Source organism: Indicator indicator, chromosome 30, assembly GCF_027791375.1.
Source record: "Indicator indicator isolate 239-I01 chromosome 30, UM_Iind_1.1, whole genome shotgun sequence".
NCBI classification, from domain to species: Eukaryota; Metazoa; Chordata; class Aves; order Piciformes; family Indicatoridae; genus Indicator; species Indicator indicator.
In genome coordinates, this window is record NC_072039.1 from 5,345,422 (window position 1) to 5,358,434 (window position 13,013).

General features: G+C 47.8%; 1 protein-coding gene across 1 annotated transcript; it reads left to right on the forward strand.

Moving 5' to 3' along the window:
• Positions 1 to 1,827: 1,827 nt before the first annotated feature.
• Positions 1,828 to 7,786, forward strand: SERPINF2 (serpin family F member 2). The gene is made up of 8 exons (XM_054394333.1): positions 1,828 to 1,887; positions 2,610 to 2,672; positions 3,635 to 4,052; positions 4,363 to 4,506; positions 4,720 to 4,923; positions 5,716 to 5,858; positions 6,434 to 6,638; positions 7,461 to 7,786. The coding sequence occupies exons 1-8, from the start codon at positions 1,828 to 1,830 to the stop codon at positions 7,784 to 7,786; spliced, it is 1,563 nt and encodes a 520-aa protein (XP_054250308.1).
• The last annotated feature ends 5,227 nt before the right edge of the window (positions 7,787 to 13,013 follow it).

Consider the following 13,013-nt stretch of genomic DNA (forward strand, 5'->3'; position numbering starts at 1 on the left):
GAGCTCTGCCCTTCCCTGAGACTCTTCCTCCATGCCACAGCAGTATCCATGCCATGGAGCCCAGCACTGGGGCCAACCCCCCCCTGCAGACCTCTGGTGCATGCTGTGCCCCCAGGGAGGTACCAGCTGCTCTTGGCTCAGCCCAGCCTGAGCATCACTGCTTCTTTCTTGGGTACATGGCCATGGGGCCTTGGCTACCAGCCATCTGTTAAAACTGGTGCCTTATGCTTGCTGCAGAAGCAGCTGGGACACTAGGAGTAAATATCTGGGGGTTTCTGCAAAGAAAATTGCTAAGGCAGACAGAGCCCCATGGCAATAAATACCCAGCCCTACGTTTTCACTGAAGGTCATGAATAAAAGATTGCATTTCCAGCACAGGGAGTACATGGAAAGCAGAACCACTGCTAGGGACAACTGACTTTTGGACGTTACTTCTGCTGCTGAGTGTTTTGGATCTGGTAAACTCACTGTTAATGTTGTCTGGAGGGTCTGGCAGCCCAAAGTCTCTCTCCATCCCCAAAATGTGCCACAAATTCATTCTTGCTCTGCAAACAAACATTTAACCGGATGCTGTAGGTCAATATTTGCCTGACTGATTCTCAGATGGGGTGGTGCTGAAGGTCACTGCTGGGGGGGGTAGGAGAGAGGGGCTGGACAAGAGGCTGTTTGCCCCATGCAGAGCCAAAGCAGATGCCAGTTCCAATGTGGACATGAACCACTCCAGGTAAGCAGCAAATAAAGGAGCTGACAGTAAATGGGGGCTCCTCCAGGAAACAGTTATTGTCTTCCTGGCAAAGCAGGGGTGAAGTTGGTAGAGGGTTAAAGGACAGGCACCACCAGGGGGAAAAAGGGTATTGAGGATTTTATGTGGCTGCAGGATTTGGGCTGAGGGAGGAAAGAGAACTGAAACTGCCTCAAGTTTTGCTTCTTTTGCTTGGCAACTGAGGTCTCAGCCCAGCAGTTTCAGGTGAAAGCAAGGACTGGCTGGAAGAGTGGAAGCAGCCCCAGGAATTAAATGCATGGCAGCTGTGCCAAGGACTGGGCTTTGGCATGGAGGTTTTTGTTAAGAAAAGGAGGTGTTATTTCTGTTTGAAGGTGGGGAAGCAGGGGCCAGGGAATGGAAGAGGTTTTATCAATGGCCTTAGAAGCCCTACTCCTGCTGCCCCATGCAGGAACTGAACTGCAGGGGTGGGACAGGCTGGGTTTGCCAGTAAAGGGGGAAGGTGAGTGCTGGGAAGGGGAGGACTCTCTATTGCAGGACATATTACTGAGAAACTACTCTGGTATTTCATCTTCTGCCTGCAAACTCCCTCCCATACAGCACTTCCTGAGTGCCTGCAGCCCCGCAGAGGCAGGTTGGTGTCCCTCCTCCCGAGAGCCCAGGGCACAGCTGAGGATACTGTGCCCATACCTTGGTGGTTTGCATGGGAGAGGAGCAGAGGCTTTTGTCTTCTTCCAGAGGCACAATGTGTGCAGGACTGATGGAGGAAATACCACTTGCAAGCCAGAGAAATGAGGGCAGTGGGGTCAGAAATGCAGGATCCAAGCAGGGGAGCGCCAAGTAGGAGCCTGGCTGTGGTTACAGCTCTGCTCTGGTGTGGGTTCCTGCTCCTCTCTGATTTCGCTGCCTTGGCATTGGACCCAGGAGCCCTGTGTTGTTTCTTTGCAGCATTGTTCATCTCCCTATTGCTTTCTGCAAGCTCCTGTGCCAACCTGTTTGGCCAGGTTGATAATTTTCTCCCTGTAGACCTGAACAGGCTCAGCTCACTGCTGTCAGGCAGCTGGAAATAACTTCTCTCTCTCGACTGGTCTTTCTGTTCCAGAAATATGGTGTCCCTCTGGGTTCTGGGGCTGCTCTGCCTATCGGCTCTGCACAGTCACCTAAGGGTAAGTTGCTTTGCTCCAGCCCTGGTGGGGACCTCTGTGGTGTGAGTACAGCCAGCAAAGGGCAAGAGGAGTGAGGGGGTCTCCTGCACCAAACCATGGGTTGGGGGACATCCTGCCTTGAGAAGCCCTGAAAGGCAGATTGGTGGAGGACACTGCTTCTCTGTGTCCCAGTACAGCAAGGTTCCTCAGCTTTTCTCCAGCTAACAGAGCTGTGGATATTCTCCTTATTCAAGTGAATTTCTGTAGAACATCTTCGGAAACTTGGCTTCAGCTGTGTGTGGTGACCATGGCCTTCAGGGGTTAACAGGAGGTTGTTCAATAACAGCTTTTTTTTTTTTTTTTTTTCTTTCCTCCATTTTAAATCTGGATCCCTGTCAGATGAGAGATTGCAAAACCACACAGCTGCCTCCCTAGAGGAAACATTATTTCATACCATTCTGGCGTGGTCCCTTTCTACACAAATCCAACACTTGGAGTCTCTCCCGGCTCCTTCTCACTTCCACCTCACCATGGTGGAAACCACTGACACTGGGTCTAGATCCTCAAGTCCTTCCTGTGCTGTAGCCACACAGGGACTGCTACAGCCAGGCTGCTGTCAGGCTCTGACATGGCCCCATGGGGATGTGTTAGGAGTGGGGGCAGAAAAGACTGACTCTGGAGATCCAGAGGAAATGATCTGGGAGCTGACTTAGTTTCTTTGTTGGTTTTCCCCCTACCTACAGCTCTCCCCAGCACATGCCATGGAGCAAAAACGTCTCTTCTTAGACAAAGATGGGAAGCTGAAGGTAAGCAACGCCTGGTTCCACCCAAGGGGACTGAAGTTATGCTGTGGTTTTCCAATTTGCCCTGAGGCAGGATGAGTCCAGCACCAGTGCAATGTGAAGGTCTGTCTCTGGGCAGGCTTCCCTCCTCACCTCACCCACGGCTGCTGCTCCTTCGTGTTGGAAGCTCCAGCCTAAATAACTGGGCAGCATATGGAGTAAACATCAGTAGCTGGTGTGTAGGGAGGCTGGCAACGGGCTTACTTAATTTCTGATTGATAAGGGAAGATAAGGAGAAGAAGCTATGAGTGGGACAGGGAGAACAACCCACTGAGCCTGGCTCTGGCAGCACAGCTCTCCTGCACTAGGGGAACGTCATCCGGATGCTGGTGGGAACAGAGAGCTCTGAGGCTAAAAGCATGTTTTTAAGACCATGCAAATGTGAGGCCAGCAGTGCTACAGGCTAAAGCTTAGAGAACTGGAAAATGGGAGAGAAAAGGGATGGGATGGAACAGACAAGTTAAGAAGAGACAGACGCCTGGAGGAGGATGAAGGCTGTGACAGCAGCAGAGGGTGCTGACCGAGGCATGAGGCAGATTGGCAGCCTTAAAATATGCCAGAGGAGGTGGTGAAACCAAGGTTGAGGATGATGGAGCTATAAACATTGAAGGCACAGGACATGTGCTGAGCAGGTGGTGATTCCTGTTGGACTCATTTGCCTGGGGCAGGCCTTGAGAGCAAGTGGAGGGTAAACCACTGCAAGACCCTCACCCAAGTCCCTTTTCCCAGGGTACAAGACCTGTTTTCCATACTCATTGAGGTGCTTTTAACCTCAGGGTTAAAAGGGCAAACTGAAGTGAACACACCACCAAAGCAGAGAAACTGGAGAGTTCCTTCAAGCCCATGTAGGTGTGCAGTAAAACCCATGGGGGAAGCTGATGCCATGTTCCTGCTTTCCCAGTGCTCTCCTTCCTGTTTCTTCCCAGGACCTGAAAGGTGCTGAAGATGGAGAGTCTGCTCTGCTGGGAGCTATTGCACCCATGCCAAATCCAGAGCTGGCCCAGGTCACCCAGGACAACTTGCAGGGGTTTGATGGACCTGTGTTACCCTTCCCTACCACCCTGCCAGGCCCAGGGAATGACTGGAACCCAGATGATAAAGTCTTAGCTGAAACTGTGGGATGTGAGGAACAGCAGCCATCTGGGGAAATTGCCTCTTCTGAAGAGGAAGGAGAGGCTGAAGATAACAGCTGTGAGATGACTTTGAAGAGGAGCTGGAGGCTAGCAGATGGCTTGATGAGATTCAGCATTGATCTCCTGAGAGAGGTCCAGCTGGAGTCCAACAGCACCAACGTGATCCTGTCACCCCTCAGCATTGCCCTCGCCCTGTCTCACCTGGCACTGGGTAACTCCTTAGCCCCAGAAGCACCACTTCCTTCCCTCCCCTTCCCTGTCCCCCTTCCTGGAGGCACTAGGAACCAACTTGCAAAAGGCAAAGATTCAATATGGCACCTTCCACCTTACTCCTGCAGCTTCCCTTAGGCACAATTGCAACCAAAGCTGCCCTCCCTGGCCCTGCTGAGTCTCCTGCTCTCAGGTTTCTCCCAGCCTCTTTGTGAGGCACAGACTGTTTCTAGCAGGAGGCAGCTACAGTAATGTCCTTGTTTTCTATTACATGGCCATGAACCTAATGGGAATTTGACTTTGCTTTTTAGGAGCAGCAAATGAGACACAGAAGCATTTGCTGGAGGTGATGCATCTGGAGTCGGTGCCCTGTCTCCACCACATGCTGGGCAGCCTTCGTAGCAGGCTCACAGAATCCACCCTCAGCCTTGCCTCACGTCTGTACCTACAGAAAGGTGAGGACTGGAACCTCTCTGGTGCCAGCTGGAGAGGGGATGTCCACACTGGTGTAGGATAAGGCTCTCAGTGACAAGGAGTGCCGGAAGCACACTGTGCCATACTGGGAGACGTCTCCTAGGGAGTGCCATGCCACTGCCTGAGCCATTGAGTAGGTATGGTTTTATTTTCATTGTCTGATGATTTCATGTAGAATTCTTCCCCTCTGCCAGGATTTGAGGTCAAAGAGAAGTTCCTGGAGGATTCAGAGAAATTCTATGGAGCAAAGCCTGTGACCCTTTCTGGGATCAGTAAGGACGACCTCATAGCCATAAACAAGTGGGTAAAGGAAGCAACTAATGGACAAATACCCACATTCCTGCAGCAGCTCCCTGCAAACACAGTGATGCTCTTGCTCAATGCAATCCATTTCCATGGTGAGCTCCACAGGCTTTACTTTTCAAGAGGAATAGTTAGAGATCTACTCATTTTTCCCCTCCAAGCAATGGCATCTCCTTTCCTCACTTCCTGCTACTCAATCTGTTTGTTCTTGTACATCTGCTGTTCCTCTTGCTTAGATTTCTTTATAGTAATGATTCCCAACTGCTTCATATGTGCTAAAATTGTTACTAAGCAAGCAGAGCCAGAACGCAGCAGGTGGAACCTGCAGTATTTTTGCCTCCTGGTTCAGGATCCCAGACAGCAGCACATCTTTGCTCATCTGAAGCAGGTCACATGCAACACACCAACCATAGAGCTCAAAGGCAGCTTACAGCACAGTGGTCAGGCACATCTTCCTCTTTTAATTCCCCAAGGGCTGTGCATCAGAACACAGATCAAACACTTCCAGTGTAAAGCTGCAGCTGTTTTAGCTAGGTCTTGGAGTGGGGTTTCACCCTACACGGCACAAAGGCAGTACTCTTCATTTTCAAAGTGCAAACATCCATTACCTTTATCTTCACAGCCTTCAGTAATCTCCCACTCTAAGGCATGAGGATTAATCCTTGTTCTTTTTGTTATTCCATAGGCCTTTTCTGGAAGATAAGAGCTTCCTGCTGTTAAGGCTTTTCCAGCCTTGATGCTGACTTCTCTATGCTGTATTTCTACTTGCCTGGTCACTATCTGCCCTGCTGGAGAACTCATGATAGGAGAAGCAGTGTTAGCTAGGCAGTTTCTGATTTCCTGCTCAAATTTAACTTTGTTGATTTCTAAAAATTTTATTTTGATAGGGTTTTGGAGGAATAAGTTTGATGCTAGCTTCACTGGGCCAGATGTATTCCACCTTGACGATGACTTTGTAGTCCCAGTTGAGATGATGAAAGCCCAGAGGTACTCCTTGAGCTGGTTTACACTGGAGTCCCAGGACATTCAGGTAGGGCTCTATTAGGAGCACTGCAAGTTTTGACTGGAATTTCCTCTTGCTATTGCATTTCACTAGCTGCAACTATTCTCTTGAAACAAAATCTTTTAACAGGAACAGAACACAAAAAATTTAATAAGCATCCTTTGCTCTTGCTTTTAGCAAGAATGTTGAATCTTTGCTCTCAATCTCTAGGAAAAAAACCCACAGAGATATTTAGCCTAAGTGGGAATTAATGGAGTTGTAAAGCCCTGAGTTTAAAGATAAGTAAAGGAATAGGGAAAGGAATTCTCTCAAGGTACTGTTGGAGCCCTTCAGAATTCAGCTACTGCCAGAGTGGGCGCAAAGCTACTGCACATGGGCTCCCATTTTGCCATGTGTTCAACTCCACCAGTCAGTGGCTAAGTACTAAAATCTAATGCTGCCATTCCAACAAACTTTCTCAGATCCCTCCTTCCCACCAGGCTGTTTTCATCCAACAGCTAGATTGGCTTTGTAGACCAATTAGAAAAAGACTAAATTAAATGCATCACTTTATAGACTTCCTTTCCTCTGCCATAAATTCTTCTGGTTGGTTTTATTTCCAGGTGGCCAAGTTTCCTTTTAAAAGTAACATGAGTTTTGTGGTCATTGTACCAAACCAGTATACTTGGAATACCCCTCATGTGCTGGAGAACTTCCCTTATAAACAGCTGTGCAGGCTTTTTCCCAGAGAGGTACCCACCACAGTGAAGATCCCCAAAATAAAATTGGACTACCAGCTGGAACTCAACAAGGTTCTCAGTCAAATGGGTAAGGCCTCTGTCAGGATTTGCACCAAGTGAAGCTGATCAATCTCTATGGCATCTGTTCACTGACTCTAAAAACTGCCATCCTTGTTTCTAAAGCTGTGCCTCACAGCTTGCTCCAGATAACAAACCCAACTTTCCTCTCTTATTTCTCTCCTCCTTACTCTTTGCCTGCCTAGCACCAAATGTTTTGCTCCAACAAATGATACTATAGAGAAGGCAGCATTCACAGCTCCTCACAGTCTTTACAAGTTCTTCCTATTCCCCCTTTTTTGAAGCCAAGACCAATTTCTTCCCATGCAGCAACCTTTATCTTTTCACTTTGCCATTTAACATAGTGTCCAGGACATAGAAATTGCCAACAGAGAGAAGGCAGATTACAAAACCTGGAGCTGACAGCTCACAGAAATAAACCACCTCACACTGCTTTTCCAGATGAGACTTTGGTTTTGCAGAATTGCTTAAGAAAAAAAAAAAAATCTCTGTAAAAGTCTTTCCAGCCTAGCAAGAAAGAACCTTCATGCTTGGTGCTGCTTCTTGAGGAAGGCTTTAAGTTCTGCTGCTGCTATTCTAAAAGGGGTAGACAAAGCTTGTGAACACTGTTCTGGTTTTGGCACCCTCAGCTCTTCATACGGAGAAGGATTAGGGAACATGGCTGGATTGCAGCTTTTGCTTATGTTGCCTGCTAGTTCTCCAATCCTCCATGATGGACAACACACATAGCAACAGATTAGGGAAGTGCTTGCTTTGGGCAGCTTTGAGGAAAAAAAAATCAGAGCTGGTGGCACCCACTGGGAAAGGTTAACTTAGTCTCATTTCTCTGTAGGCCTCCAGGAGCTCTTCACAAGCCCAGATCTTCAGAAGATCACAGATGAGCCTCTCCTTGTCTCCAGCATTCAGCATCAGTCTACCTTGGAGCTTAAGGAAGATGGGGTGGAAGCATCTGCTGCTACCAGTGTTGCAATCTCGCGCTCAGTCTCTGCCTTCAGCCTCGACCGCCCCTTTGTCTTCATTATCTTTGAAGATGAAACAGGCATCCCCCTTTTTATAGGCAGTGTCCAGAACCCTAACCCCAATGCTGCTCCCCAGATAAAGGACCCATGGGACTCACATGAAGCAGCAGATGTCAATGAGCACCCCATGCCCAAATAAGACAGGAGCAGAGCCTAAGCGTTCTGGAACTGCTACCTGACCCTTTGGACCAGCTAAGAGAGGCCTCCTGTCCTTGAGGACTTTCCTCTGAACCAGAAGAGGCAATCTCTTGCTGTTTTCCTTTGCAGATCCCTAGAGACCAGCCCTGGGATAGCCCATTCCATCCTTGATGAGCTTCTCCAGGCTGAGGTTCCCCTCTGTTGAACCTGAAAATCTTGCTCTGCCTGGATTTCTCTTCCAGGACTCTCAGTCCTGGGAGACTTCCTTGTCCCCAGACTCTTATTAGAGTCTTTATTAAGCTCTTATTAGAGTCCCCTGTAGCCTGGAATCATCATTAGCATCTGGCAGCTTGGACAACAGCCAGAGATATTAATGTGGCTCTTCCTTCCGCAGTTCCTGTGAATGTCTCCCTCAAAGTGTTCCTCTGCAAACTGTCTGTACCCACCTAGAAAATGACCTCTAGCTCATCTAGGCTGCTATCAGTTGTCTTCTCTAGGATGCATCACAGTTATTTCCAGGCACAGGCTCTTTCCAAGATTCCGTTTTCCCACTCCTTGCCTTATGGGGTCTGATGGGGGAAGGTCTGCAGTGGGAAACCCCTTTGGATGCTTATCTCCAGCCCTTTTCCAGGGAAACTAGGTTCTTGGGTAATATTAGATTTTTCAAGTCATGTTTTGTAAAGTGTTTTTTAGTAATTTTTATGTTGGCAGAATAATAAAGAGGAAAGCAGAATGTATTTGTTAAAGTGTTGCATTGAAAGACCCAACAGAGAAAAGAAAAAAGGCACAGAACTTGAATAACTGCAAAGACTGGGGAAAAAAATGCCTGGGTGTGACATGAAAAAGATGAAAAGAGAAGAGGGCCTCCTGCAAAGCTGTTTGCTACACCTCATTACCAAGGACCACAGGGGCTGAGAGATGAAATGGCTAATCTGTCAAGACTGTCCAAGGAGGGAGTCAACTAAGCTTTGGACATCCCAGCTGCAGGGTGTGCCAAGAACACTCCCTGGGTCAGAGCTGGCTTTGTGAAATGGGCACAGCTCCTTCCACTGGGGCATGAGCTTGGTGGCAGAGGGACAGGAGGGAGTTTTGCCTGTGAGCAGCAATGCCACGATAAGCAGGGATGTGACAGTCCTTAACCTTTCTCTTGGGCAAAATCTGACCACTGATGGTATCTACTAGGAGGTTCAAAAGTGCTTACCTGGCAACTCCTCCCTGCAATTTGTTCTAGTGGGGTGCTCCTGGCTCCACAACACAGTGCTATGGATGGTTGGGACAGCTTCCAGGGGAAGGAGGGGCAGATTTTGACACCTGTAGATGAATGTCTCTGTTTTGGGCCTCTTTTGGCAAAAGGCAACATCTCTTTACAGCTTCCCTTTCATCTGAGATGGGCACAGCTCCCTGGGTCAATGTTCTGAGGTAGCAATGCACATCTGAAATAAGTTATCATGAAAGATACTTAGGAACCCCTGAGCCCCACCAAGCCATCCTACCACTTAAAACTGTTAGTCTAACTCACCATAGCCTGCCACACTGCACCTATTTCTGTACAAAGCAACTGCTGCCTGTAGTGGATTCTGCTCCTGAATTCCCTCAGCTTCTGGGTAAGAAGGATGGTGCTCTGTTTTTGTGAAACAGCAGTTAGGGAGCACTGGGGCCATCCTCCTGGCAGTGTTCTCCTCACTCGGGAAGTCTGCCTTCCCTCAAAGGAAGGAGCAGAATGCTTCTGGGAGCCTCTGTCCCTGAATAGTCTGCACCATCTGCTGGAATCAGAGAAGGACTGACTCACTAACCATGAATTTTGGGGATGCAAAAGACTTTGGGGAATAGAAAGTCCTGGCTCAAACCTGCAATTACACATCTCTTACAGTCTAAAAGGGGAAGAACAGTTAAAGATAATGTCTACCCCTCTAACCAATGCAATGACACATAGCCTTCAAAAAGAGGCTGTAATTATGGGGCTGTGCAACTTTAACAAGTAAGCCCACAAGAAGTCAGCCCTGCTATGAGGGCACAGCTCTAGCCCACAGGGAACACTTTGACTTATTTATACAGATTCATTCCTAACATTCTGGAATATCATCTCCTGCCTTAGGTAAGTCTTGCTTTGGCTACTGCAACCTCAGTGCCAACCTCCCTGAGTTCCACCCTGTTGCACTGCAACCTGTGCAAAGTTTGAAGTGCCAGTCTCCTTCTTCATGCCTCTGCCCTCCAGCTCCCCCTTTATCAACAGCTCTCTTCCCTCCTTGTTTCCTGAACAGCTTGGTTCTTATTTCCTATTTCCCATCTTTCTGCCATCCCTCCTCCTCCAAGCCATTCTTGTCAAAGTATTAATTTCATTTTATTTGACAGTACAGCAGCCCTCCACAACTGTGCTTTGCTCAACAAATTACCGGGAACACCAACCTTATGACTCCTTTTCACTCCATCAGCTCTCCAGGAGAGGCAGTTTGTAAAATGAAAAGTGATAGGAAGGTCTCTGCTCAGGAATTTCCATTTTGCATTGCTAAGCTTTCATCCTGACTAAGCTCCGTTCTGAACAAAGATGACTAGCACAGGGTGTCTGCTCTACAGCTCATCTGCATCACTGCCTGAGAATATTAAACACACCTCAATATCTTTAATATTAGATGCCTTTCTTTTTTTTCTTGCTAGAGCAAATTCCCATGAACATGAGGACTTCCACAGCAGCACTGTGGAACACTGTGCAGACAGCATATTGCCTGCTGTCACACACCCAAACCTGAACAACACTGGAATGTTTGTATTGATTTAACAGAACTGATTCAAGCCCTTGCATTTAGATGAGTACAATGCATCATTTCTGGAATACCCTTCACCCACAGGAATAAAGCTTGCTTTGCTCTACAGTAACATCCCATATGTTTGCCACTCTGATTTAAATGGTTTAAAACCAAACCTGGGTTTCATTTGAAGACACGAATGAGGTGGAAAAACTCTCTCTAGGGGGTCCTTCCATGAAAGGCATTTTAATACCACAAATAAGGGACCAAGAAAAGAGATGAAAACCACCAGAAGACATCTCCACAGCCAACACCCTTATTCTTGGGCCAATGATGGAAGATTAACAAGTACAAACATCTGTCTCCAGACAATTTCTCACAGAGCAGGCTGAGAAGCAGTTGAAAGTGGAGCTGTTCCTCTTCTTGTTAGAAATGGTCACCTTTGAAGCACTAATGACAGGGCAGACTACCTGATTTGCTTTCCTGGCTTGCAAAACCAGCAGTTAATGCTTCTCTAAACCCATCCCTTCCTCTTTGCTGAGGGCCTCTATGAGCTCAGTGCCAACATGTGTGAATAACTCCTCATTATCTGTTAGTGGTGTAGGCTGGCAGCCCAAAAAGAGATGTCCCAGTGCAAGCCTAGACTGAGGGCACTACTGCTGGAAACGCTAAGAGCAAATTCTAGCCAAGTAGGCAAACAGCTGCCCTGGATCAGGCTGACTACATGTCCAATTAGCCCAATATCCTGGCTCCCCCATTAGCCAGTAACAAATGACTGGGGGGGGAAGCCAAAAATGCCTAGGAACGAGGAAAACCAACAGTTCTCTGGTTGTACTGCCCAGCTGCTGAGTCTGACGTGACATCTGACCATTGCTAGTCTTCAATTGAACTGTCTTCCACTGATTTGGGTTGGGTTGGTTTTATTCCCCTCCCTCCCAACCTTTTTTATCTTTCATCTCCTTCACTACCTAGTTACAAGGAGTTTTACAATTTAATACTTGTGAAAAATACACTTTCTTGAATGTTCACTGCTGGGTGCTCCCCTGGAATCTTCCATCACAAAACTAATGAAACCCCTCTGCCCCTTTCCCTTCTCCACATCATTTACCGTCCTGTAAGCAGCTACAACATTCCCTTAATCCATCTTTTTTACCAAGAATCTTTGGCTTTTTAGTCTCTTTTCAGCCAAAACTTTCAAGCCAATTATGTTAACAACTTGTTAACTAGTAACTATCACTAGGTAGAACCACTTCTGAACATCCTCCTCTTAATTGCTCTAAACAGCAACAGAAACCTGCTTCCACTTTATGAGTCTCTCTCCATTAAATCCTGGACATAAATCCATAAATCCACTCAACACAGCTGCATTAACCATACCTCTGAAACAGAAGAAATTCCCTTATGTGACATATGGCAAAACTGTGGGGATAAAAGACTTAACCCAAAGAAGGCAGGAAGCTGCTGCCTCTCTGACCTCTGCCTCACCCCCTCGACTGCCCTTACTACAATGAGCACTTTGGATTGTAGGGTTAAAAACTTGGTGCAATTCAGCGGGAAGGTGGCAGCAGCAGAAAATGGGAGCAGAGCACTTTAAGACAGCTCTGGTAAGCTGTAACCTGAAGCCTGCCGAAGGCTGGGCTGGGGGAAGCAGCAAAAAGCAGATGTGGCTGCACCAAACCCACACTGTCCTCGACTTGCACCCGCTGGGAGCCTGCGACAGCAGCGAGAGGAGCCCGAGGTAAGGGCAGCTCAGCCTCGCTGGGTGCCAGTGGTGAGGAGAGCAGAGGGCAGGGGCTGGGGAGCTCTCAGAGAACCTGGGAAATGGCAAGAATCGTTCAGCTCCAGGTGTTCCTGGGTGAGATTCCCACCAAATCAGAGATCTCACCGTGGGCTGGGAGCCACCAGTATCCTAGGGTACACCTCTGCCTCTGGGGTTGCATGATGCTTTGGATCTTGGGTGGTTTTCTGCTCTTCTAGGGTCTGTGTTGCAGCTGGGAATAGGCTTTTTCTTGGTGACAGTCAAACAGTTTTGGTGACAGTCACATTCTCTAGAGATAGTGGCTGCAAGGTGCTTCAGGAGTTAGTGCTGTGGGGTGGAGCAATCACAGGGAGCAGTCCGAGCTCATGGGTGATGTTTCATTGCACCCCTAAAATCGGAAGTGTTTATAAACGATGTAAGAATTGTACTGCTATAGCTGGAAAGCAAAAGATTTCCTTTGCACCTGCAGGCCTTCACAAACAGCCAATTCCCAGACACAAAGTTCCTTCTTAGCTCATTTCTTAAAGTCTCCTTCCTGTACCTTCCTGACTGTAACATCATATGCTGCATGCTGTTGCTCCTTTGCTTCTCTTTAAAGGCAGCCATGGATTTTAATATCATGCCTGAAACCATCCCACCTCTGTCCAACCAAATTCTTTTCTCTGCATTTTTGGCTGTGGGCTAAGAGACATGCAAATAGAATCCAGATGTTCAGGCCAATTCAA